The 24,335-nt window shown below is 36.6% G+C and overlaps 1 protein-coding gene across 2 annotated transcripts in view; it reads right to left on the reverse strand.

Annotated features, from left to right (window-relative positions):
• Positions 1–11,013: 11,013 nt before the first annotated feature.
• The window catches only part of LOC134213013 (uncharacterized), a 46,470-nt gene continuing 33,148 nt past the window's right edge, over positions 11,014–24,335 (reverse strand). The window contains exons 3-5 of one of the 2 annotated variants that reach the window (XR_009979386.1): positions 19,620–20,289; positions 17,618–19,147; positions 11,014–17,571 (exon numbers count right to left, since the gene is read on the reverse strand). Coding sequence is in view for 1 of the 2 variants with exons in the window: in XM_062691459.1 (XP_062547443.1) it covers positions 18,894–19,147; positions 19,620–20,289 (924 nt within the window). In the remaining variant the exon portion in view is untranslated. Of the gene's footprint in view, positions 19,148–19,619; positions 20,290–24,335 lie in introns of both variants that reach the window. The other variant, XM_062691459.1, reaches the window with a different exon arrangement.

Below are 24,335 nucleotides of genomic sequence, written 5' to 3' on the forward strand. Positions count from 1 at the left end.
TTCAGGAAACTAAAGAATTGCTCCTAAGACGCATCCTGAAAACTTACCAGAATTTCTTTCGAATTTCAGTTTGAAATAATTTTATAACTTTATATAAAATTCAGGGTTGTTACGACTACGCGGATTTCGCGATTTTCGCGGATTTCGCGGTTTTCGCGGAATTGGCGCGGATTTACATAACGATTTTAGGGTTTCGCGCGGATTTGGCGCGGATTTAGTTTTAGGTGAAAATTTCTAAGAAAAAATCTAAGGAAGTTTATTTGAAAATTAGTTTATGCAGGCATTGCAATATCATCTGAGCACTATCTTTGCTTCTGCAAAGATATTATCCCCAATCAAAGAGCATTCTGGAAATATATTATCATTTGAGCAATTCAAGATATTTTCAAAACGACTTATCTGCTTTTGTAAACAAAAATTTCAACGACGATTTGACGGAATGATTGCTCTCCCACGCAAAACCAACACCATCAATAGGTAGGTGAAGGACTCCGCTAACTGTTGATGGTGTTGGTTTGCGGGAGAGCCATCAGATCGTCAAATCGTCGTTTGAATCTTTGTTTACGAAAGCAGATAAGTCGTTTGAAAATTTTGTTTCAATCGATGATGATCCGGTTCAGTCTGGGGTTTGTTCACGTTGCGATGGCGTTGCTACAACAAAAGTTTTAAAAACTTGTTTCTTCATGACGAACATTGAACTTTGTTTACTGAGCAGATAGATAATTCAAGATCGATATCCCTTCATAACATCAGTATCTTGCTCAGAAGATCGAATGATGGGATAAATTGCAATGCCTGGTTTTATGGCTATCTAGATGGGCTTTATTTTCATTACCAAATGTTGTTAAGAACAAATTTACGTTTTCAAGTTTATTAACATTATTTTTGATATGTCCAAGTCCTTATTTAATGGCATGCATTACACTCTCAAGCATCATTTAAACAAATGTTATGAAGAGAGATACGCCACTTGTTGTCATTTCAACCCATTCTGAAGCATGGCGCATTCAAAACATGTCTGTTGAAGGACATGAACACCCATTTTCATCTTGTCAATTTCTTCGTAATTCCAAGATATTTGCTCAGTTCTGATTGGTTGTTTCTTTTACGATGAACCACTCAGCATATCATTTTCAATAGTCGCCAGGAATTCTTTTCATAATATTGGAACATTTTATATTTCCTTTATAACATTCATCTAGTACGAATGAAGGTTTATACAACAATTGAAAAACATCTGTGATTTAATGCAGATGCTTCATTTTCATTAATTTCTTCCGCAGAAAGTCGACCAAAAATTCGATCAAAGATGATTTTCAAAAGTTATTTCTGCCTCAGGCCTTTTTATGATATTTTCGGTTAACTCGGTGGTATTTTACAGAATTACCAAAAGAAAACGAAGAAACCTCGTAAAGAAATTTCTACAAGGACCCTATGCGATGATTCTTCGTATAAATTCCTTGCAAATAAATTTCCACAGTGTAAAGAGGATTTCTGCAGCATTAAAACCCGAAAAATTATAAAGACATTTTGGAGTGAATTTCCTGGAGCGGTGACCGTAGGAATGACTATAGAAATCGAAAAGAATGCCGCCTTGAATTTACAAAAGAGTTATAGCCATGATCACAGATATTTCTTTTAATAAGTGCTCAAAATTGAACCTGGGAGTTTTTCCAGGAAGTCACTAATCAATTTCTGCAAGAATTTCTAAAGCGATTTCCGTAGGAATTCATGTGAAGGATTTCTGCAAGTAAGCTCTGAAGATATTCCGCAGATTATTTGTGGAGAATTTACTTGAACTTACGACAAAATTCCCAAATGAATTACAAAATAATTTCCCAGGGAATTTTTGTAAGAATACTGGAGAAATTCCCACAGATGTTCTTGGGAGAATTTCCACAGACAATTTGGAGCAACTTCTGCACTTCAGCAGATCCAAGGGCAGTTGGATTTCTGCAAACATTACCATGAAAATTTCCGGGAGAATTTCCGGAGGATGATCCGCAGAAATCTTTGGGATGAATCAGCGCACGAAAAATGAATTTCTACAGGAGTTCTCGGAGTTTTTAAATGAAATTCCAGTAAGAATGGTAAAAAAAATCGGCGTGAATTTTTAGAAAAGCTTGTGACAAGAATTGAAGGAGAAATAACAGACTAATTTCTGTTGGACTTTACGCAAATTATTATGCCGTATTTCCAAAAGAAATTTGGTCTGAAACTAGTAAAAAGATTCCTCTGGAATTTTGAAGAAATTTACGTTTGATTCTGAATTAAAAATCAACGGAGCTTGAGCAACTATGTTAGATTTGTATTATTTGTTTCTTGATATGAATTCAAATATTTGTTTCACATAGAAGTTTTGTTTAAAAACGGAGCTTCATTGTCAATTCTTAATATTCTTTAATAAGTTTGTCTTGTGATCAATAACTACAAATAAAGCTGCCTAATTAATTACTTTAAAAGAAATTGCGGTTTTGGCAGATATTTTAATATTTGGCACGTTTATCTTCAATCATTTAAAATCAAATCTGGCCTTAACATTCATTTGTAATCAACGTACCTTGTGCAGAATTTTATGAAATTCTATCAACAAAAAAAAACTGATAATAACGGAACAAATCATGCCAAAGCCATCATCTAATCCAAAAAGCGGTGCTTATGCAAATAGTTTTGACTGTTTAGTTCTTGTTCCCTTAGATTCAGTACTTCTAGTGGCGAATAAGGCCATTTAGAAGGGTGCCGGTTTATTAGTCCTATTAGCATTTTGATACAAAACATATGTTGCAGTTTTGAAATCATATTTAAAATCAGTAATAATTGTAAAAAAAAACTTTTAGAAAAGACGCTCAATAAATTGTTATACAAAATTGACATTTAACGTGTATTTGCTTAGGAATTTAGATCTGGATCGCACGGATTTGGTGCGAATGGATTTCATGTCGCGCGGAAATGGCGCGGATTTGATTTTAGTCGGCGCGGATTTGGCGCGGAAAATATTTCAGGATCTTCGTAACAACCCTGAAAATTGTTTGGAAATTTAAAAATATTTACCTCTGAAAATTCCTTATGAACTTCATTTGAATGAAACTTCTTATTTTAGAATTTCTCCTGACTTTGTTTCCGATACTCTTCTAGGAATCCATCTGAGAATTTATCCAGGAAATCCATCGAAAAATTAAGAATTTATCCAAAAAATCCATTTGTGATCTCCTCCCGAACATACTATAGGAAATGCTTTGGGAACTCCTTCGAATACTAGCATAGCATAGCATATGTGATTGTACAAATCGTGGGTGGCTATACAATGCTCAATTCAAGCTCCATCCGGAATAAGGGCGAATGTCGCAAGAGAAGACTCTCCCCGTCGACCCCCTCTCCCTTAAACAAAAGTGACAAGCAGCAGATCTCTCTGGTTTATCACTTCAGAACGAAAGAAAACAATGCGAACTTGCATTCTGAGGTGATAAACTGCAAAGAAACTCCCTGCCTGTCACTTTCATTCAAATGAGGGGAAGTCGACGAAGAGAACCCTCTCCCGCGACACCCGCCCCCTTACCAGACAGAGCTTGAATTGAGCAATCTACTGTATATTGTCGCAAATTGGTACTTGGGATTAGTACCTTTTCCTATACAGTAGCAGTTGTATACCTGGCCACGTCCTTACAATCACGGAAGGAAGGAAGGAATGTTAGTTCAACATCTACTAGTGAAGATGCAGGGAACCCATACTACCTTCATAGATGTCTCGGGAAGGAAAATTTGTGTTAGTGGGAAAGGTAAATAATAGGTAGTTCTATTCGACAATATAGAGCGTTTGTCAATAACAGTATATGCTGTAAAAGTAATAAAATATATTCATCAATTTACTTACGAACCGTCCAAAGGGAAAAACAAAACAAAACACAAAATTTCGGCAAATCGCGCGATCGTTCTGCCGTCCGAAACAAGAGCCAACACGCACTGAACTAATTAACTTTATTACCGGCCGCGCAATGCAAAACACGAAATTTCGGCAAATCGCGCGGTCGTTCTGCCGTCCGAAACAAGAGCCAACACACACTGAACTCTTTGGGAACTCCTTCGAATACTACCACAAGAATTCCTTCAAAAATTCTTTCTAAAAAAGAAACTTCCCGGAGCAGTTCTTGAAGGAGTTCTATGCAGAATAGCTTGAGAAATTTCTGTGGAGATTCCGAAACGAATTCCCGAGGTATTCATGAAGAAATTTTCGACGAATTTCTCAAGGAACTTCCTGAAGAACTCCCGTAAAAAAGATTTTTGGGTTCTTGAAGCATTTTTTTGGAAGAATTCCCGGGGCGAGTTTATGAAGAAATTCATAGGAAATTTCTGGAAGACCCCAAAGTAATTGATGAAGAGATCTTGGTAGAATTTCTGAAGTAACTTCAGAGAAAATGCCAGGAGGAGTTTAAGTGGGAATTTCTGAATGATTTTCGGGTGAAGTTCTGGGAAAGGAGACGTGGAAATTTCTAAGGCAACAATTTAAAATAAAATTTTTAAAGATTATTGAAAGGATTCACGGAGAAATTCCTGAAGTAATTCCTATGAGTCCTAGTCGAATTATTGGAGGAACTTCCGGAGGAATTCTTGGAGGAACTTCTGGAAGAACTTCCAGAGAAACTTCTGAAGGAACTTCCGGACGAACTTTCAAAGGAATTCCAGAAGGAACTTGTGGAGGAAGGCCTGGAAGAACTTGCGGAGGAAGACCTGAAAGAATTTGCGGAGAAACTTTCGGAGGTACTTCCGAAGGAGGAATTCATGGAGGAGCTTGCGGTAAAAATCTTGGAGAAACTTCCGGAGGAATTCCTGGAGAAACTTCCATAGGAATTTTTAGAGGAACTTTCGAAGGAATTCCTGGAGAAACATCCGGATAAATTCCGGAAAATTTCTAATGCAAGGAATTGATTCACGCCGCTGCAAATCATCAGCGGCATGATGCCGCCACGCTACCGTCGCTGGCTGAAAATGATCTGGCACGCCTCTGCCGATATAATTTCAATCGGTGCACAGGTCTTGATTGAATATCGAGTGAAATCCTGTATGGAATTGTATGGAAGAACCTTTGGGAGAAATTTTTTTATGTCTTTATTATTGAGATTTTTAGCCCGAGGCTGGTTCCTCTCAGAGTTATGAAAAAAAACTAGGGGGATCTGAAGGGTATTGCCTAGTCTGATATTTTGAAGTAATTTCCAAATTATTTGATTGTATGCTATTTTTTCATTGTACATATTTTTGTTTAAAACGTTTTGTTTTTTTTTTTTTCAACGAGTGCGAAACTTTTAGGAGAAACTGCTGTTCTAGGATAAAATTCTTCTAGAATTCCTGTACACCCAGGTTTTTTTTTACGCGGTTGGAATTAATTAATTTCTCGGTTAACCTGAACTTTCACAGCTTTTTAAATACCCCCTGAATTTTCTTTGATTTTTTGTGAATTTTTTCGTGGGGTTAACTCATTGTTTCATTGACGCTGAAGGTCTTAAACGACCAAAACCAAACCGTGTAAAAAAAACTGGGTGTAATACGTCTTAGAAGAATCTTAAAAGGAACTCCTGATCTAGTGGAATCCAAGGATGATTTTTTTTAAGAACTTTTGGAATTGACCATAATTATTATATAAAATAAATAACTGAAAAACATAACAAAATAAATAAAATTAAAACAACTATTCGATAAAAAAATTGTCCTCATTTTAGTAAGGCTGCTAATTTGTTACTCAAGAAAAAATGTGTCAACGACAAATGAATAGATTGGAAATAAACTTACTGTAAACTGAATTAAACAATTAAAAATTTTGTCGCAAATTCAATTTTAAGAAACACTATTCCATGATGGATTTAATTTACTCCTCGGAGAAATACTCTTGGGTCTACTAGGTGAATAAATACATGGAGGTGCATGGAGGTATGAAATTATTCAATTCGGGAAATGAAAACATCACAGCAATCGATTTTCAAAAACCTTAGGCCCTGCTTACATATTATTTTTTTTTATTCTCTGGCTATTATTATTGTAGAAGTGCAGTAGAGATATGCAGGGTTGTTATGGAGATCCTGAAATATTTCCCGCGCCAAATCCGCGCCGACTAAAATCAAATCCGCGCCATTTCCGCGCGACATGAAATCCATTCCGCGCAATCCAGTTCTAAATTCTAAGCAAATACACGTTAAATGTCATTTTTTGTATAACAATTTATTGAACGTCTTCTCTTCAAGTTCTTTTTTTACAATATTACTGATTTCAAAAATGAAAATGAAAAATAAAGCCAGATTTGATCGTAATCTATTGAAGATAAACGTGGCAAATATTGAAAAATCTGCCAGAACCGCAAAGTAAGGTACAGTGGGGTAAATGGGGTAAGTGAAAAAAACGCAAGTATTTCACTTATGAAGCACGGAATTATTCAATTTCACTTCACAATCATACATGGACATTCAAATCAATGCGTTGAATAAGTGAAACATGAAATAATGAACCATTTCAACATGCGAGAGTAAAAGTTTATTAACCTTTCAAGTTTATCTTTTGCACAAGTTGTTTTGCGTGTCCATAAATACAAATATTTTTTTTATGTTGGTTTCCATAACACATTCAATTAGTGCATTGATAAGTTGGTTTTCTTTGTAGTTTTGAATTCCAGCCACAAAAATATTGAAATGGACATCATAAATTTTGAAAAAAAAATATTTTATTGCTTTGCCTGTTTTTTACCATGGGTGGGGCAAGTGAAAATTTTCCAACACTGAATGCATTCTTTATTTTTACAAACACAAATAATTTCTATTAAGCGTATATAAACAAATGATACCAATTCGAACTCATTCGATAGCTTTTGGTTATTACAGTGATACGTGGTAATACTAAATCAGAAATCCAAAGTGCCAAGCGTGTCAGTGTTTCAAATAATCCATGTTTGATAAATAATTTGTGAAAAAATGTTATTTATATAGCTTAAATACAAGAATCACTACTATTGCAAATATATCAACAATTATGATTCATTTAGTTGAAATTTATAAAATTTATTTATTTGGTAATGTAGACTCTTCTACTGAAATCATAAGTGGATTGTTAATGAAACACAATATGATTCCAGGTTTGATGAATATTTCAAAGATAATTTCTCTGCATTATCGCCAAGGTTCATTATCTTACTATAAACCTGAAATAAAAAGTAGTGTTAGACACAAATGGAGATGAGATATTAGATGTCAAAAAATTCAAGTAAAGAAAACATAAAAATATAAAAATCATTTAATGGCGGCACTCTAGTGCCCTTTGACTTTCATGAAGTGTCAAAACGCATCACAACAGATCACAGTTATGCTCTATTCAGTATAATTATCATTTGCATGAAATATATGAACAGAAAATGTGTTCTTATATTGAAAAATCCTCTTTTAAAATCATTTTTTCACTTACCCCACATGTGGGGCAAGTGAAAAATTGAAACCGATTTTTTTGTGTTTTCCAAATATTTTGTATCCTAAAAGTATTTTTCAAAGATCTTGTTCGCAGGCATATAAAGATTGGATAGATGATTCGTTATGTCATAAATATGATCATTTTCAATATTATATTTGACTTGACTTGAACTTTTATGACTTGATGAACATGAAATATACGATTTCCTTTACCCACTTGCCCCACTGTACCTTATTGAAAAAAAAATTATCATGGATTGTAGCCCCCCGAATCAGTTCATTATCGTAACAGCTACCGAAAAACGTCTCTCACGGTATGCTACCTATCGAGAGTGTATACAGGATCCTATAATGGAACGTACACACGGTCAAGCAGTTTGACCAATATTGACTCCACCTCTCGTTTATTCAAACATCCATCAAGTTTTACCAACAGCGACACGAACAATCAATTTATTCGACCAACAATATCACACGAACGACCGAAGCACCAACCATCGAAAAATATATGAGGGTTTGTGCAACTTCTCTACAAATGCTCAAACATGTTCGGCGAACCTTGACTCCACCCCCGACAACTCAAACCAAAATCAAACCGTTTTAATTTTTTCCAACCGAGCCGCCAACTGTCAAATGGTTGTTCGAACAACTATACACACGTTCAAATAAAGCAGCAACCGAAGCGTTTTCTGGGGGGCGGAGTCAATGTTCGTCAAACTGCTTGACTGGTGTGTACGTTGCATACCACTGCCCCGAATGTCACTAACCCGAACGCCAGTACCCTGAAAGACTATTGCCTCGAATAACCCGTATGGTCACTACCCCGAATTTGCCAAACAATTAAAAAAAAACATGTACTCACTTTCTCGTTCACTTTATTACTTAATTAGATTGCGTCTCAATAATGAAGTTGAAAATAGAACTGACCCGTCTAATTCCGGGCTACCGCGCTGTTTAAAAGAAAGAAACATTTACTTTTTCGCCTCATCCCGCCCAATTGAAGACTTTTAAAGAAGAAAAATATATAAAGTTTTTTTAGTGGAATGTATTCAACCGTCTAAGACGAATTAAGTACTCTCCATTTAATTCCACCAGTTAATTTTCGTTATCCTTGCAGATACGTATTTCGACCACAACTGTGTGGTCGTCTTCAGTCTCTCGTACTTGACTCGACTTGACTCTCGACTCGACGAGTCAAGTACGAGACACTGAAGACGACCACACAGTTGTGGTCGAAATACGTATCTGCAAAGATAACGAAAATTAACTGGTGGAATTAAATGGAGAGTACTTAATTCGTCTTAGACGCTTTAAAAGAAGTTATTTACTCTTCCATATTCCATTCTTCCATCGTGATTTAAAAGAAGGAGGCATTCACTCTTTCGCATTATTCCGGGCAAGTGCGTGCTTTAAAAGAAGGTGTCATTTGAGTGCCCCACTTTATTCCGGGCAGATACGTGCTTTTAAAGATGGAAGCATTAGTTTTAAATAAGGAAGCATTATTCCGGAGAAGCAGATGCTTTAAAAGAAGGTATCATTTACTCTGTCGCACTAGTTCGGGTAAATGCGTGCTTTAAAAGGAGGAGGCATTCACTGTTTCGTATTGAGAGCCCCGTACATAGCAACGCAACGCAAACGTATCCTATGTGCGGGCCTCTTTACTCTGGGTAAGTACGTGTTTTAAAGGGTGTCATTTACTCTTCCACCTTATTCCGGGCAGATGCGTGCTTTAAAAGAAGGAGAAATTTACTCTTTCGCATTATTCCAGGCAAGCGCGTGCTTTCAAAGAAGGTGTCATTCATTTACCCTCCTTTTCCGGGCAGATGTGTGCTTTAAAAGAAGGAGGAAATCACTCCCTTGCATTATTCTGGGCAAGCACGCTTTACAAGAAGTTGACATTTATTCTCCCATCTTATTCCGGACAAGTGCACAACTTGAAAAAAAGTAATTTACTCTCTCGCCTTGTTCCGGGTAAGTGCCTGTATTGTATTTAGCACATTAACATTATTTCTTACTGAAGATATCTATATCCGCTCCATAGACAGGACATGTATTAAAAAAAAAGAAATACCATTGCTTATACTGAAAGTCACATCACGTTTCCACAAATTTCTCGTGAAGGTCGTGAAGCCAGATTGGCTTTCATTCTCTCCGCTGGACGCTGGTCTTTATATGAACACCGTCTCTGACAAGGTCTCGGGCATTCGCTCTTTCGCATTATCCCGAGCGCTCCCGGCTCAAATATTGGGATGATTGTTAGCATATGCAAAAGTAAGAATTAAAATTATTGCGTAATATATTTATTTGATTTTCGGGGTAATGGCCTTCCTGGGTAGTGGGGTATTCGTGGTAGTGGTCATTCGTGGTAGTGACCTTTCAGGGTACTGGCGTTCGGGGAAGTAACATTCGGGGCAGTGACATTCGGGTTAGTGTCATAGAACCGATACAACACCAAATGAATATCGCCGATATTGGCCACGGCCCAAAATCTGCTAAAAAAAACTCAAATTTAATTTCTTCCCGTTGAACGAATTGCTCTTTAGCGTCACTTCGGAGCATGTATTCTTCGATTTTCATTAGAACAACCAAGTGTTTCTGAGCTAAAGTGGGTTTCAAGAACAGATATTGATTAAAAATATATTGTAAATATTTGTATTAGGTGGAAAGACGGCTTTGGCAGGTTTTGTTCTATTATTGGCAGGGGGTTTTTGTCGACCGAATTTTATGAAATTTGGCCACAATATTCTTTGATATGCAAAGAATGTTTAGGCCAAATTTGAGCCTAGTCAGTCATAAAAAACCCCCTGCCAATAATAGAACAAAACCTGCCAAAGCCGTCATTCCCCCTATGTGGAAAAATTGTGTAAAGCTCTTTCAGTGGAACGTCTTCAACTATATGAGGCGAGTTTAGTGCTTTCCATTTAATTCCACCACATTTTGTTATTTTTGCAGATACCTCAACTGTGAGGACGTCTTCAGTGTATTTTAAGTTGTAAAATGTCAAGTACACTCACAAAAAACTCCGCATCATATTCATGAGTTCACACTTCGATTTTTGCAATGGGGAAAGCAAAATGGATGCCATGGTTTCGACACATATATTCCATGCGCCCATATGCATTGCTTGAGTGTCCAAACATACTATCCATGTGGGTCATAGTATCCATGTGTGAATTTGTATGCAATTAAGTATGTGCCGACGCATGATATGCGTATTTCAAAATACATGGATTTTTACCATAAAGTATGTGTCGATTTTCCTGAGTGTACAAGACACTGAAGACGGCCTCATAATTGAGGTCGAAATACGTATTGCAGATTACAGAACGTGGTGGAATTAAATGGAAAGCACTAAACTCGTCTTAGACAGTTGTATTATGTGTTGTACACATGCCACAATTTGTGACAAAACGCTACGATGGAGGAAGGGGGCATAAAAATGGGCAAAATATGTGATGTCATTTATGAACGTTCCCAAACCAAACAGAAAAGGATCAATTCAATATTCATTTCAAACATCACGGCACTCGTTAGGTATTTTTTTCTATCAAAAACAATCAAATAAAACAACATATTTCTATAATTTCAAATAGTTTTATTTTAAATGTTGACTTTTATCAAATAGTGTTACCATTCAATTTCCATATGCTTAAAACAGCACGAATTAAACTTAGCGGCTTATCGTAAGTATCGTTAATTCTAAGAAGTTTTTGCTCGTTTGATTCTTTTTATTTCGTTTTAAGTGTTTATATTATTTCCTGTTTGTATCACGACTAACATGTTCTATGTATAATGTTTTGCAAAGTTTTGCATATTCTTCTTATCATATCACTAATGTAATCTACAAACAAAATATTTTTGCTTCTCTAACTTTTTTAAAAGCTACCGAGGAATAAAACGTCTAATATATTGATTTTTTTTGGTTGGAATCAGACAGTCCAGTCCAGGCTGAATGTGGAACAAATTTCTATCACTTCAATACAAAACAAAAAACAAATATGAGTTGATGATAATGTCCTTTTGTTTCGGAAGATGTCTCATGTGGTGTACGTTCTGTTAATATTCCACAATTCGATTATATCTTTATGCAGCATGCTTAAAATGACACATTAGAAGGCTTCGCTTTTAGTAAAGGGTTTCATAAATCCGTTTTGTTCTGGTCGTTTGCAGTTTTTGTTTAAACTTTTTATATAAAAAAAATTGGCGTTTTCAATAAGGTTTCCATTAAGCGATGCAAAAATCTTCAGAAGCTTTTTTCGTTTCGGCAAATAGTTCGAAGCATTGCAAGAGAAGGAAATGAAACCTACAATCATCAAAGGATGGCGTTTGTTTGATTCGCTTTGATTAGTTGTGTACGTAGTCTGTGATATTAGAGATTCGATATATACTTTGTTGACTTGGGTAATGGTTTACGCATTCCTATAGATGAATCCTGCTACTGAAATGAAATAAGTTGTTCTTTAATTTTGTTTATTTATGTTTTGTTTTCTTTTGTTGCATTTATATTATAATGCTATATCAATGCTTTTTATTAATCGGGATTCATTTTAAAATTGAGTTTTGCTGAACATTCGGATAATACTTGCGACTTTACTGTTGATGATTATACAACATACTTCTATACGGTAGTAATTTGTTCGGGGGATATGTAAAAGAGATTAAACTACGCATGTTTTGACAATTAATGCTTATCATCTTTGAGCTAATCATTGGAACATTTCGATGTGTTTGGGAGAAAAAAAATTGGAGTTGTATTACACATTAGATAAACTCGATTGTCGTTCTGCGGTGTTGTATGTTACGAACGTAGTAAACTTATGGAGCAAGAATGAGGAGAAGTTTAAAGTTATGTTTTGGGAAAAAAGGTAGCATAAAAAATTGTTCAAAAGTAAATATACTACATCGAAACGTCCCAGATTACTCTAAGGCGATTGCAAATTAGCTGTTAGAAATTATCTGTCTACGCTTTGGGCTATCCTAATGATATTCCTATTGGCAACTGTTTTTTTGCAGCTATATTCAATAAATTTGAATTTTATCGCTGTTCTTTTCGGTCTATTAATGCTTGTTTTTAGATAAGTTGCTTTAATCGCTACTAGTTAGTTTGCTTTTCCCATGAGTAGCAGATTTTGTTTGGTTCCAATTCTTAGAAAACCTTTTTGCTCTACTGTCTCGAACTTCTCGCAAATTTATAACGTTCCATTTATGTGTGTAAATTGACAAAATTCTAGATGTAGCTCTACGTCGAAGATAGTTCATAAACTTTACTAATTTTCGATCTCTATAATCACTGCAATACAAATCTTTCCAACTTCCTATATGTATGGTTGCGTCGTTTCACTTTTATTCTTGGCCTCATGTTTGATGCTAGGTTATTCTAACCCGTTATCTTATCATATGCATCACAATAGTAGATTTTCAAATCACACTCCGGTATGTTCAATGAAATATTTTCGGAATCGAGAACTGTACACTCTAACTTTCATCTACTTAGTGACTGAGTAAAATTGTTTTGTCGTCCCTTTTCTTCTCACGGGAATTTTGCTTAATTTCCGTCAAAGGCACGATTACTCATAGTTCTGAGTAGTCCTGCGTTTGATAGAAATTAAGTAAAACTTTCCGTGGGAAAGAAAGAGAGGGCAATACAATTTTAAGCAGTTACTGAGTAAGCGAAAGTTAGCGTGTATGGAAACGACAGGCTGTTGCGCTTCGGCACACTCCTTAAAAACGACAACTTTACCGGAATACTCTGTTTCGACAAGCTACACCCTAAATTCTCGAGTAAACATAGAATACTACCGTGGAAGCACCATATTTGACGCAGGTCCAAACTTGGCGCACTCTCAAATCAAATGATGTAGAAAACCTATTTTCGCCAAAAATATATCAACGCGTCAAGTTGGGCACCTCAAGTACTACATAAAAACAGATTAAAAAACTAAGAAATAAACTTATATTTCGAAGTTTCATTATTTCTGCACATTCTATAATAGTAGTAAGCTTGTTATGCAGAATATTAAGCGAATCCATATTGGAATTATTTTTTAAATAATGATTCTTTTTAAAATTTTCTTAACTGCATCAAATATGGTGCCTCCACGGTACGGTAAAGATTGCCATAAAAAATCGTTACCATACCTGTCGTTGCTTTGGATGGCAGTTTGAATGTCTAGCATTCTAGTTCAGTATTGACCCTTGACTCTAGCCGAATTATGCCGAGGTGGTAGTGCTCTAGTTGGCACTTAGAAAAGTTCTCGCGCGTAGTTCCATAGGGGTGTACCTGTAGGGGAGACTTGGTAGACTTGATCCCCTTTTCTGATTTCCGATGTATCACAGCCAAAAATAAATCAATACACGCGATTTCCACACAGACTCTCTAAGAAATATAGTATTTAACTTTACTGATGTATGACAGTCCTTAAATTATTGTTGTTATTGATACACAATCGATTTTTTGGAGTGCTGTCAATAATCGACTTTTATAAGGGTCTGTTCAAATATTACGTAACGCAATAGGGGGTGGGGGGTTGTTTGATTTTTGTTACGCTTTGTTACGTAAAATTTAGGGGGTGGGGGTCCTTCGAAATATTGTTACGCGTAACAAGTTATTTGCATAGAGAAAAAATATTATTTTTTTCCAAAAATATTCATTATTTTAAAAAAGCCGAGAAAAAAGCATGAAATATACAATAGATAATAATTTATTGCACCGTCCTTCAAATTCTACAAAAACTAAGATCTTTTTCTAAAAATATCATTTGTTACGCGTTACGCATAGGGGTGGGGGTGGTTCTGAAAATTGTTACGAATTGTTACGAAGGGGTGGGGGGTTCTTAAAAACAACGTTTTTCGCGTTACGTAATATTTGAACAGGCCCTTAATATTCGGGGGAAATTTATCCCTCTCCAAGAACTTGCTTTGATAAAGTTAGAAAGGTGCCCTCAGATTTTAAAAATATTTTTCCTTCAAAATACGCGTACACGTGAACGATTTTTGTTATTGAATCCGACAGCACATGCAATTTTAAAATTTGGGGAGACTTAATCCCCTTTTTATGATATCTACGCAATAAATAATTTTTCCTGACAACCCTTCATCAAATCTGTCAAATCTACAAAAAAATAAGAAGCCTGAGAATAGATTTATATTTTTTTTGAATTTTTTCGCCAAATTTTTGTATGGATGACTAATGGGAGATCAAGTGTCCCCATATTGAGACAATAACTTTAAACCCAAATATCCTAAAACTTTGATGGAATGTCGACATTTTCATCAGTACAGATCATTAAGCATATTTATGGCTTTGTGCTGTGAAAAAACGAAAGCATTTGGTCATTATTATGAAAAGTTGTTCGAATTTTGCTTGGCCAATAAAAAAATCTTTAGGAAGGTCAAAACATACAAACCGCCTTGCAGAATAAATAAGGTTGTCAATCCAAAAAATAACTCACCACATAAAGGTCATTTGTTAAGAGGATCTATACTAAAAAATACGCTAGAATAAAACTACTTTAGTCCTCGATAAAACAGGGGATGATCAAGTCTCCCTGGGGATCAAGTCTACCCACCTTCCCCTATAGATCGAATTCTCTTCGTCGATGTTCTCTTTTTATTATTGTACCGAATTGCGCTAGTTTGTCGATGATTTAATGGTTTAGTGTGATAAAGGATGATTGTATCTTGCACCAGAATCAATAATCACGGTTGTAGCTTTTGAAACAATTGAGTTATTAACAAAATATAAAATCGTTTAAGAGAAATCGATCAATGCAGTTACGCCCCTATGAAACTAAGCGCGAGAGTTGTTCAAAAAAGGTGTACTCGAACCATCGTTGAAGCTGGTTAGTTGGGTCGGTCAATAGCTGAATAGTCCCGTCTCTCACAGACATTGTCGCAATTATCTTTGTCCCGCTCAGTCGTAATAATATAGTAAAAGGATTCTATGACACTGCCCCGAATGTCACTAACCCAAACCGTTATTGCCCCGAATAACCCATTACCCCGAATGATCACTTCCCCGAATGACCATTACCCCGAATTCTTTAAAAATTAAAAAAACCCAACATAATTCACCGAGTGGTGATACTGCCTTTCTCGCATTTAGCAAAGACACCAACTTTATATGGCCGCCTGAGCCTGTCAAATAAATACACTAGATAAAAAAAACCTTATATAGCGCTTATATAGTTCGATTCCATTTTCTTAATAACTTTTAAACGCAATGGTCGATCGTTATCAAATTCAATAGTGATCAACAGCCGCTGTCGAATGCAACTTGTTGCGAAAAAATCGGTTAAGAATTACTATATGAAAAAGTGGCTATTGTTTTTCGGTTTTCGTGTGCACACACACACATACACACGGACAGACAGACATTTGTTTAGCTCGACGAGCTGAGTCGATTGGTATATAACATCATGGGTCTCCGAGACTTCTATAAAAAGTTCGATTTTGGCACAACTTTGTTGTACGAGAAAGGCGAAACATGTACTCACTTTCTCGCTCACTTTATTACTTTATAGGCGAATTCGAGAAGTGGTAGAATGCGCTGCGAGAGTTTGGGAGAAAAGTGGTCAGAAGCGATTTAATTATAGATTTAAAATAAAATTTTCTCCATAAAATTTACTTCACTTTTTAGTATATGGTCACATGTTTTCCACTGGCAATGGCTTCTTACAGTCTTTAAGTAGCTGTTGAAGACAAATCCCACCCAAATGAGCCGCGAATTAAAAATGCGGGAATTCATAACCAAGTGTTGAGAATTACTGAATTCAGCATCCTCTCTTCACACTGCTCGCTCACTCGACGTTGAATCTGCCTTCGCCTGATGCACAAAAGCAGACAATTGTAATTCGTTTTTCCTATAAGCTTTGTACCCGCCTTGCCGTAAACGTGTCGTGTCTTTATCATGTAGTATTTTAGTGTAAATAAAGTCTACGTTTTAATTTATTATTCATTACACCTGTGAGTCTCATTACCCGTCATGTGTCTTGACCACCTCGAACTCCAGGACGTAACACCAAGATAGTGCGATGGAGGCACTGCAAGAGATGTGCTATTTAATCGGAAAATTCATATGCAAGCACCCACCGGAAGGAAGCTCACCCCAAAGAAAACAAAATTTTCTTCCAATGCCTCCGTATGCTGCCAATGCACGTTTTTGGCTAACGACACTTTTTTCGTGGTTCTTGTGATGACCACCAGATGTCGAAGTGATCGAAGAGCTTTACTCAAATTCGCCTATTAGATTGCGTTTCAATAATTAGGTTGAAAATAGAAACTAATCCGTCAAAAATAACATATTTACAAAATAACATAATTAAAGTATGAGTCTTTTAATCATCTACTTGTTCGTGAGTAATTTAATTCATCTACAACAACATCTACTTTTTCGCCTCATCCCGGCCAAATGCGTGCTTTAAAAGAAATGATTTACTTTTTTAACTTATTCTCCGGGCAAATGCGTGTTTTAAAAGGAGACATTCACTCTTTCGCATTATTCTGGAGAAGCGGATTTACTCTTTCGCATTAGTTCGGGCGAATGCGTGCTTTAAAAGGAGGAGGTGTTCACTGTTTCCAAATATACTCTATTACCAATACAGTCCACTCTGGCTGATTTGAAGAGACAACGCAGTAGCGCCGCGGTGTCACAAAAGGCAAGCAATGTAGTGAATAGCCATTCCGAGGGGTGCCAAAGCGTATAATGCAATATGCAACATAACATTTCGAAATAATATCTGAGTTTAAAAATAAAATTTTGAAAAATGTAATACAAATTTTCAAAAATTGTGTAATTTTTGCAATTAACGCACCCCTTGGCTATCGTTTTCAGGCGTTAGTTACCTTTTGTGACGCAAGATGGTGTTAATGTGCTGTCTCTTGCCTAATATATGGGGATTTACGAAGTGGACTATATTGTTAATATACTATATTTGCTGTTTCGCATTAAGAGCTCCGCACATAGGATTCGTTTGCGTTGCGTCGAACCGTCTCTAGCAAGGTCTCTGGCATTCGCTCTTTCGCATCATCCCGAGCGCTTCCGGCTCAAATATTAGGATTATTATTGCGTAATAAATTTATATGATTTTCGTGGTAATGGCCTTTCTGGGTAGTGGTTATTCGGGGTAGTGACCTTTCGGGGTACTGGCGTTCGGGGTAGTGATATTCAATGCAGTGACATTCGGGTTAGTGTCATATAGAACCAGTAAAAGAGACGAAAGTCCTCAGTTGCAGCGGCTTTCTTTCCTTCATCGGCAAGAGTCCGCCCACGCTCACTTGCCCGTCGCTTTTCAGAATATTGCCTCTACCGATGAAATTTTAGAGAAAAATGCTTATTGTTGATTTCTTAGTCTAGCATGTATTACTACGTATTGCAACATATTACGCTTGAATTTCTGTATTTACGAGATTACTTTGCGAATATACGATCAATTACACAACATTTACCAGTCTCGTAATTCATTGCAAAACAAACAAAAGTTTACAACCAGCAATTGATTACAGCTTAGCTCGTACAAAAATAAATTTAAAAACAATCAGACTATACACAATCGCGACGGAATCGAAACTCACTTTTGGACATAATTTTGGCGTACAAAATATAAACATTTCTCACTTAAGACTAATATTTACATAGAGCAGCTAATCAAAACGATGATTGATAATCACGCCGAGTCGTCCGAATGACACTCCTGGAACCTGTAGCATGAAGCAGTTTAAAAGAACTTTTGACTAAACTTATTTAGATGGAAGTTACAAGTTGCAAAGCCTTGTAGTTCCTTGTGATTATGCTACAGGCCCCCCTAAAGGATTTTTCATCTTAATATACTTATCCGCTTGCACTCCGCTCCTAAGTAAGATGGCTATTTATACATTCTATCTAGTGTGTAGCAAAGTTATCTACTAAACTTTGGTTGATCCTCAGCACGAGGTCGGCTTTATCTCTTATTGAAAAATTTGCGCGTGTCTAAGTGTGCAAATTTGCCATCCATAAATTACTACAGGTTGAGTTATACAAAGTTTTAATGGGATGAGGTTGCGTTACACACTGTTGCAGTAGCGAAGCCAATTGCATATAGAGGATGAGTAGTCGTAATTGCAGCAAAAGATGAGATAACAGAAGCAAAAGTAAATTTGATGCTTGTATTTATAAATCTAGATAACGAATAAATACTGATACTTGCATTAAATGAAAACAGTTTACATTGTTTTCAAAGATTCAGATGATTCAATATTAACTTTCGAATAACTCTTCTAAATGAGTTGAACTTTGCTTTTGCAACAGAATTGTAATGCTTCGACAACGTCCTGGATCTATTAATTGAAATCTACTGCCACCTGATTTGTTCTTCCAAATTTGTGATGTCTATTTACCTATGCCCGGTAATGAGAGGGTTATTAGCAAAATTGTACCCAATACGAACCTGGTCCCCCAAAACCGACGCCACCAACCGTTTACTCCTCCGTGAACGGATGCTCCGATGTGTCGCTGATGTTTTTCCGTCGGTTCTCGAGAATTTTCGTTGCCTGCTCGAGGCTCTCTATGTAGTACAGCGCACTGGACGACTCTTCGTGGGTTGAGTATTTGGCTTCGTCGAAGCCGAATGTCAGCCCCAGGATGATGTTGAAGGCAGACGTATCGTAGCCGTGGCAGCCCGAGTACCGGTATTGAGGCTTCTTGTTGTACTTGCATCCAGCTGATTGGGCACCTAAGTTGTGGAGAAAAGGGGGAAATAATCCAATATCGTTCATTGTATTATGCGTAATGTAAAAAAACTTTTTTCAAAAAACCTAAATTATGGTTGTATAATGTAGTTTGACCATTCTCACGTAAAAATACTAATTCAAATAGTAGCATTAGCATACCTACAACTATTCTCACCTTATTCGTTCAATCTCACGTTACTAGTAAATTTATATAACAAACTCAAATGTGTAACTGATAACTGATAGGGGTCGGCAAGTTTCATGGGAGGTCACTAGGCCGACAAAGAAGATCGAATCGCCAACGGCCTCAAATAACTAGAAGCGCACTAGATAAGCTTCGTCGAATTTATTCAGCTCATAAAAGCCGCAGCTTATTAGATTACCAGATTTGCATTGCATGTTTCAATTTTCGTCAATTATTTATCAACTCATAATAGAGATAACATACAAAACCCCATTAATCATATTACTCACCGATAGGATGCAAACATTCCGGCGTTAGCATGCACCTTACCCAGGGCAGCATTATCTTATCGTTCACAGACGGCGTACTGACAAAGAAAACAAAATCCAGCGAAACCATGGGCAGGAACTGGAAGTTGTCCGAGTCAGTGTCGAAATAGTCGAACATTTTTGGATGCGTTCGGCTGGTAACCGCTTGTTGGGTGGTCCACCCCATTACTCCGCTGGTGTTTTCAGTTTTGGTCCGTATTTCAGCAAGCTCTTTGCCACTGTTCCGTAACCGAACGTTGTTTTCAGTGAACAACACGGTTCGTGCCCGTGCCAACGCATCGTGGATGATGATCGGCCGGAAAGCATGCATGTTCTCGTCCGTAACATACGACGGTAGCGAACTCAGATCGTAGGTTATCACACTGCATCGTGAGCTGTTGCAGAATGCCTGCAAGGTGTGTAGATCGCTCTCGGAAAGACCCAGATCGTAGATTAATAACTGTTCACTGGGCAGTTTGGTGGCAATATTTTGTGCATACAGTATCGTCGATGCCACTTCGCCTGATTGGGTGTACGTCACGACTGAGAAGTTGTAGCGCGTTCCATTGTACAGCGAATGTGTGAAGCCCAGCTGAGCCAGGTATTTCGGGTCCATTTCTGGGTGCTGCTCATTAGCTTCTCGCAAATTGTTCTGTAAAACAAAAACACATTAATTACTAAACAGTTCTCTAACCTTTGCAGCACACGCGCCAGCTCTGCTAGGGGGTTTTGGGGCATAATAAACAGGCGATCGATTTTTTCAAACAGAAGTATGGTTATAGCCTATTCAGATTACGCCATTCATGATAATAAATATAATGATAAATAAATAATGAATATAAATAATGAATAGCGTCATCTGAATAGGCTATAACAAACTGCATGTTTGATTAATGGATCTATTAGTCGAAATGAATGCAAAGTAGTAATCCACAGCTCACTACGAATTTTATAGTATTGACTACTTTTGTAACTGAAACCTCTGAAACGGCAAGAATAAAGCATCTTTACTTGCGAGATTGGGGCATCATGGTCATTTTTCCAAATCAATGGTTTTTTGAGACCATTTGTGGTCCCAAACAACTGTGCCAAATAACCTGGTCTTGATTGGTTGCTTCCTGGCTTTCCGCATCTCGTTTGAAGTATGTATATAAATTACTATGGAAAATAGTTTTTTGCCATTTCACTCCTAGAGGTTTCAGTTAATTGTGAACCAGTACATATCGTTAAAGCATAGCCCAAAGGATGCCAAAAAAAACATTGCTGAAAAAGACACGTGGCTGGTACAACTGTTAGGCAGAGTTGTGAAAAACCTTCGCAATGGAAGTCCACCATACAACACATTTTGAAATTTAGCCTCTAGAATGAGTTATTGACGAACTACTTAGTGATCGAACGTAGATTACTACATCTTTGCACTCGAACGATCAACCGCTCTCCGGAAAATTCATCAGCCGTTTCTTCCGAAACTCCATTCTTTCGAAAATCACTCGTTTTTTTTTTCGAAATTTCTTTCAGGAATTCTTCCGAAAATTCCATAACAAAATTCTGGCATTCTCGAATTTCTCCAGTAATTCCATCAAATATGCCTTTCAGAGTTCCTTCAGAAAATTGTTGAGAAAATCCTCCAAAAGCTCCCTTCAAGAATTCCTTTGGAAATTCTTATAGAAATTCCTTTAGGGATTATCTCGAAAATGTTTTCAATAATGCCATTGTTTGTTAGACAACTGTTTTTTTTGTGTTTTAGTAATAGTAACACTTTTTATAGGTTACCAATAGAAAATTCAGAATAGGGGAGTTTTTAAAATTGAACATCCATAAATTACGTAACGTTTAGAAGGAGAAGGGGGGTTGAGTGAAGTGTGACAATCCATACACAATTTTTGAATGTCTCATACAAAGTGTGACATAGGGGGGAAAGTGTTGAAAATCGCGTTACGTAATTAATGGATCTTCCTAAAGTGAAAATAGCGCCATACTCCATTGCATAGTGACGTCACACACGACTTTTGACAGGTACTGGTCCTGTTGTTTACAGACGACTTCATTTTAATTTTGAGGTACTTCTATCATTCTTTGGATTTTCTGATCGATAATTACCTAAACTTATCGATAATTACCAATTTTTGAATGCGGAATGTACAGAATGTCTTCAACATCATGGAATATGTAGATTTAATTTGGATGAAAAAAATTCTAAGTCCGAAACGTAAACAACAGGACCAGTACCTGTCAAAATAGTGAGGTTAGGTTTGCCGCGCGCAATGACCTATTGCCATCAAATACATAAATATATTTATGTAGTGACAGTGGAAGAAATGTACCTACAAAAAATCAATAGTGACAGTAATTGTTGACGTTACGCACCCGATGGAATCCGATCCGATCCGAAAGAATTCCTAAAGGAAAATCTAAAAGGAATTCTGTAAGCAATTTCAAAATTAATACCTAGAGGAGAAACACCCAAATGAATTTCTGAAGGAAGTCCTAAATTATTCTAGATGAATTTCCTGGAGTAATTTCTAGAGGATTCTGGAGACAATTTTTAAGGAGAACCTGAAGGTATTTTCAAAAGAATTTTCAAAGAATTCTTGAAAAAATCCCTATTGGAATTTCCAATCAAATCCTCAAAGGCTTCCAAGCAGTTCTTCGAAAATTCTTGCAGGAATTTCTTGAAAAATTCATTCAGAAATTTTGGCGTAAATATTCAAATTTAAGGTAGGGGGAATGATGGCTTTGGTAGGTTTTGTTCTATTATTGGCAGGGGGTTTTTTATGTCTGACTATGCTCAAATTTGGCCTAAACATTCTTTACATATCAAAGAACATTGTGGCCAAATTTCATAAAATTTGGTCGACAAAAACCCCACTGCCAATAATAGAACAAAACCTGCCAAAGCCGTCTTTCCCCCTATAAAAAAAATTAATTTGATGAGTCCGTGGCTCAGTTTTACTTCGCCAGTGTTCAAGCCCATCAGGAACAAATTCTATCCTTCTTCTGAAGTATATAAAACGACAGAAAAACTTAAGCCCATTTATTTTCGCATTAAGAAGTGAATTTTCGACTCCTCATTTGAACCCTAGAACAAACAATATGAATGCAACATATTCACTTTGTCTCGCTACTCGCTTGAGAGCAGAAAAGCGGCTTTATCCGCAGCACCCAGGGGAAAACATACGAAGAAATTTTTGAAACTCTTCTTTAAAATTTTAGAAGCAATTTAAATAAAAACGGTAAGCAGTGCGGGGTTAGAGTTGTTTTCTACTGCACAATAAACACAATATTTCAATTTCAATTTTTATTCTGTGATATCATACTTAATACACAGTATGAGAAAAGTGTAAACCCAGTGCGTTTACCGTTTTTAATTAAATTGCCTCTAGAATTTCAGAGAAGAGTTTCCAAAATATCCTCATATGTTTTCCAGTGCGAAATTTTTTAAATGTCATCTTTCTGCTTCTTCCTCTTCATGCAACATCAAAGCGCCAATTAATAACGTCGAAAATCACGCAACAATGCAATACATCTCGTTGAATATAATTTAACAATCCAACACATGCCGCTTGCGCATCCGACTGTTCCGACTTCGTGTGTTTATTGCTTAAACTGTTATGTTTAGATCCAGCACCATGTTTTTGGCTTCAGGCGAGTTGTTCGTGGATGACAGCCGTTTCATGGGGGTGGATAAAATTGGCTTTGAAAATGAATTGGCTTTCTCATACAACAAAGTTGTATCGAAAGACTATAATTTCACTTCAAAATCGAACTTTTTATAGAAGTCTCGGAGACCCATGATGTAATATACCAATCGGCTCAGCTCGTCGAGCTGAGTAAATGTCTGTCTGTCCGTGTGTCTGTCTGTCTCTCTGAAAAACATTAGCCACTTTTTCATATAGTAATTCTTAACTGATTTTCTCGCTACAAGTTGCATTAGATGGGGACAAATCCTAGTTGATCACTTTTGAATATAATTACGATCGGGCATTGCGTTCAAACGTTATGAAGAAAATGGTTTGTTGAACCATATACGGATGGATGGTTGATTCGCCCTACAGCATATGCAAGAGCCGTAATGTAGGCAATTATTTATGATGTGAATCACACTAAGGCGAAACCAAACGATTGAATCGAGAAAGGCATCAACCCTTGGTGTATTAATCTGGGTTTTTCTAAAATAACGAGCAAATATAAACCAAACATTTTCTAAGAAATAAGGGCCCGTAGAAGAGGACAATCTCTCGAAACTCTCTATATTTTTCTCTAAAAACCTTGTTTTAGCCATCCCAGAGTTGTGAGTCGTTGCATTGTTAAGCATGAAAGTTACGTATGGGCCTACGAATGATTCGCCGTGTCTTGTTATGTTTATCTCTAGTTTATCTTATCATTTCGATGTGATCTTTCGCCTAATTATTTGAAAAATATATTTCTGGAAACATTTTCAAAAAAATGTACATTTTGACAGATTAAATGTTTTTAAACTTTGCCACAAGGTATGCAAAGAATGTCTAGTCGAAATTTGATTAAGAAAGGCTGTACTAACAGCTTGATAGAAAATAGAAAACAGCCTACCAAATGTTTTATTTGCTTGCCTGTGATTCAAATCGTAAAGAGGAACTGATGTTAGTAGACGCAATTAGCAACAGCTTATTTTTAATGAAGACGCTAATTTCATTACGTTTCCTCTCTTTGGTAACGGAT

Source organism: Armigeres subalbatus, chromosome 2 (genome assembly GCF_024139115.2).
Source record: "Armigeres subalbatus isolate Guangzhou_Male chromosome 2, GZ_Asu_2, whole genome shotgun sequence".
NCBI lineage: Eukaryota > Metazoa > Arthropoda > Insecta > Diptera > Culicidae > Armigeres > Armigeres subalbatus.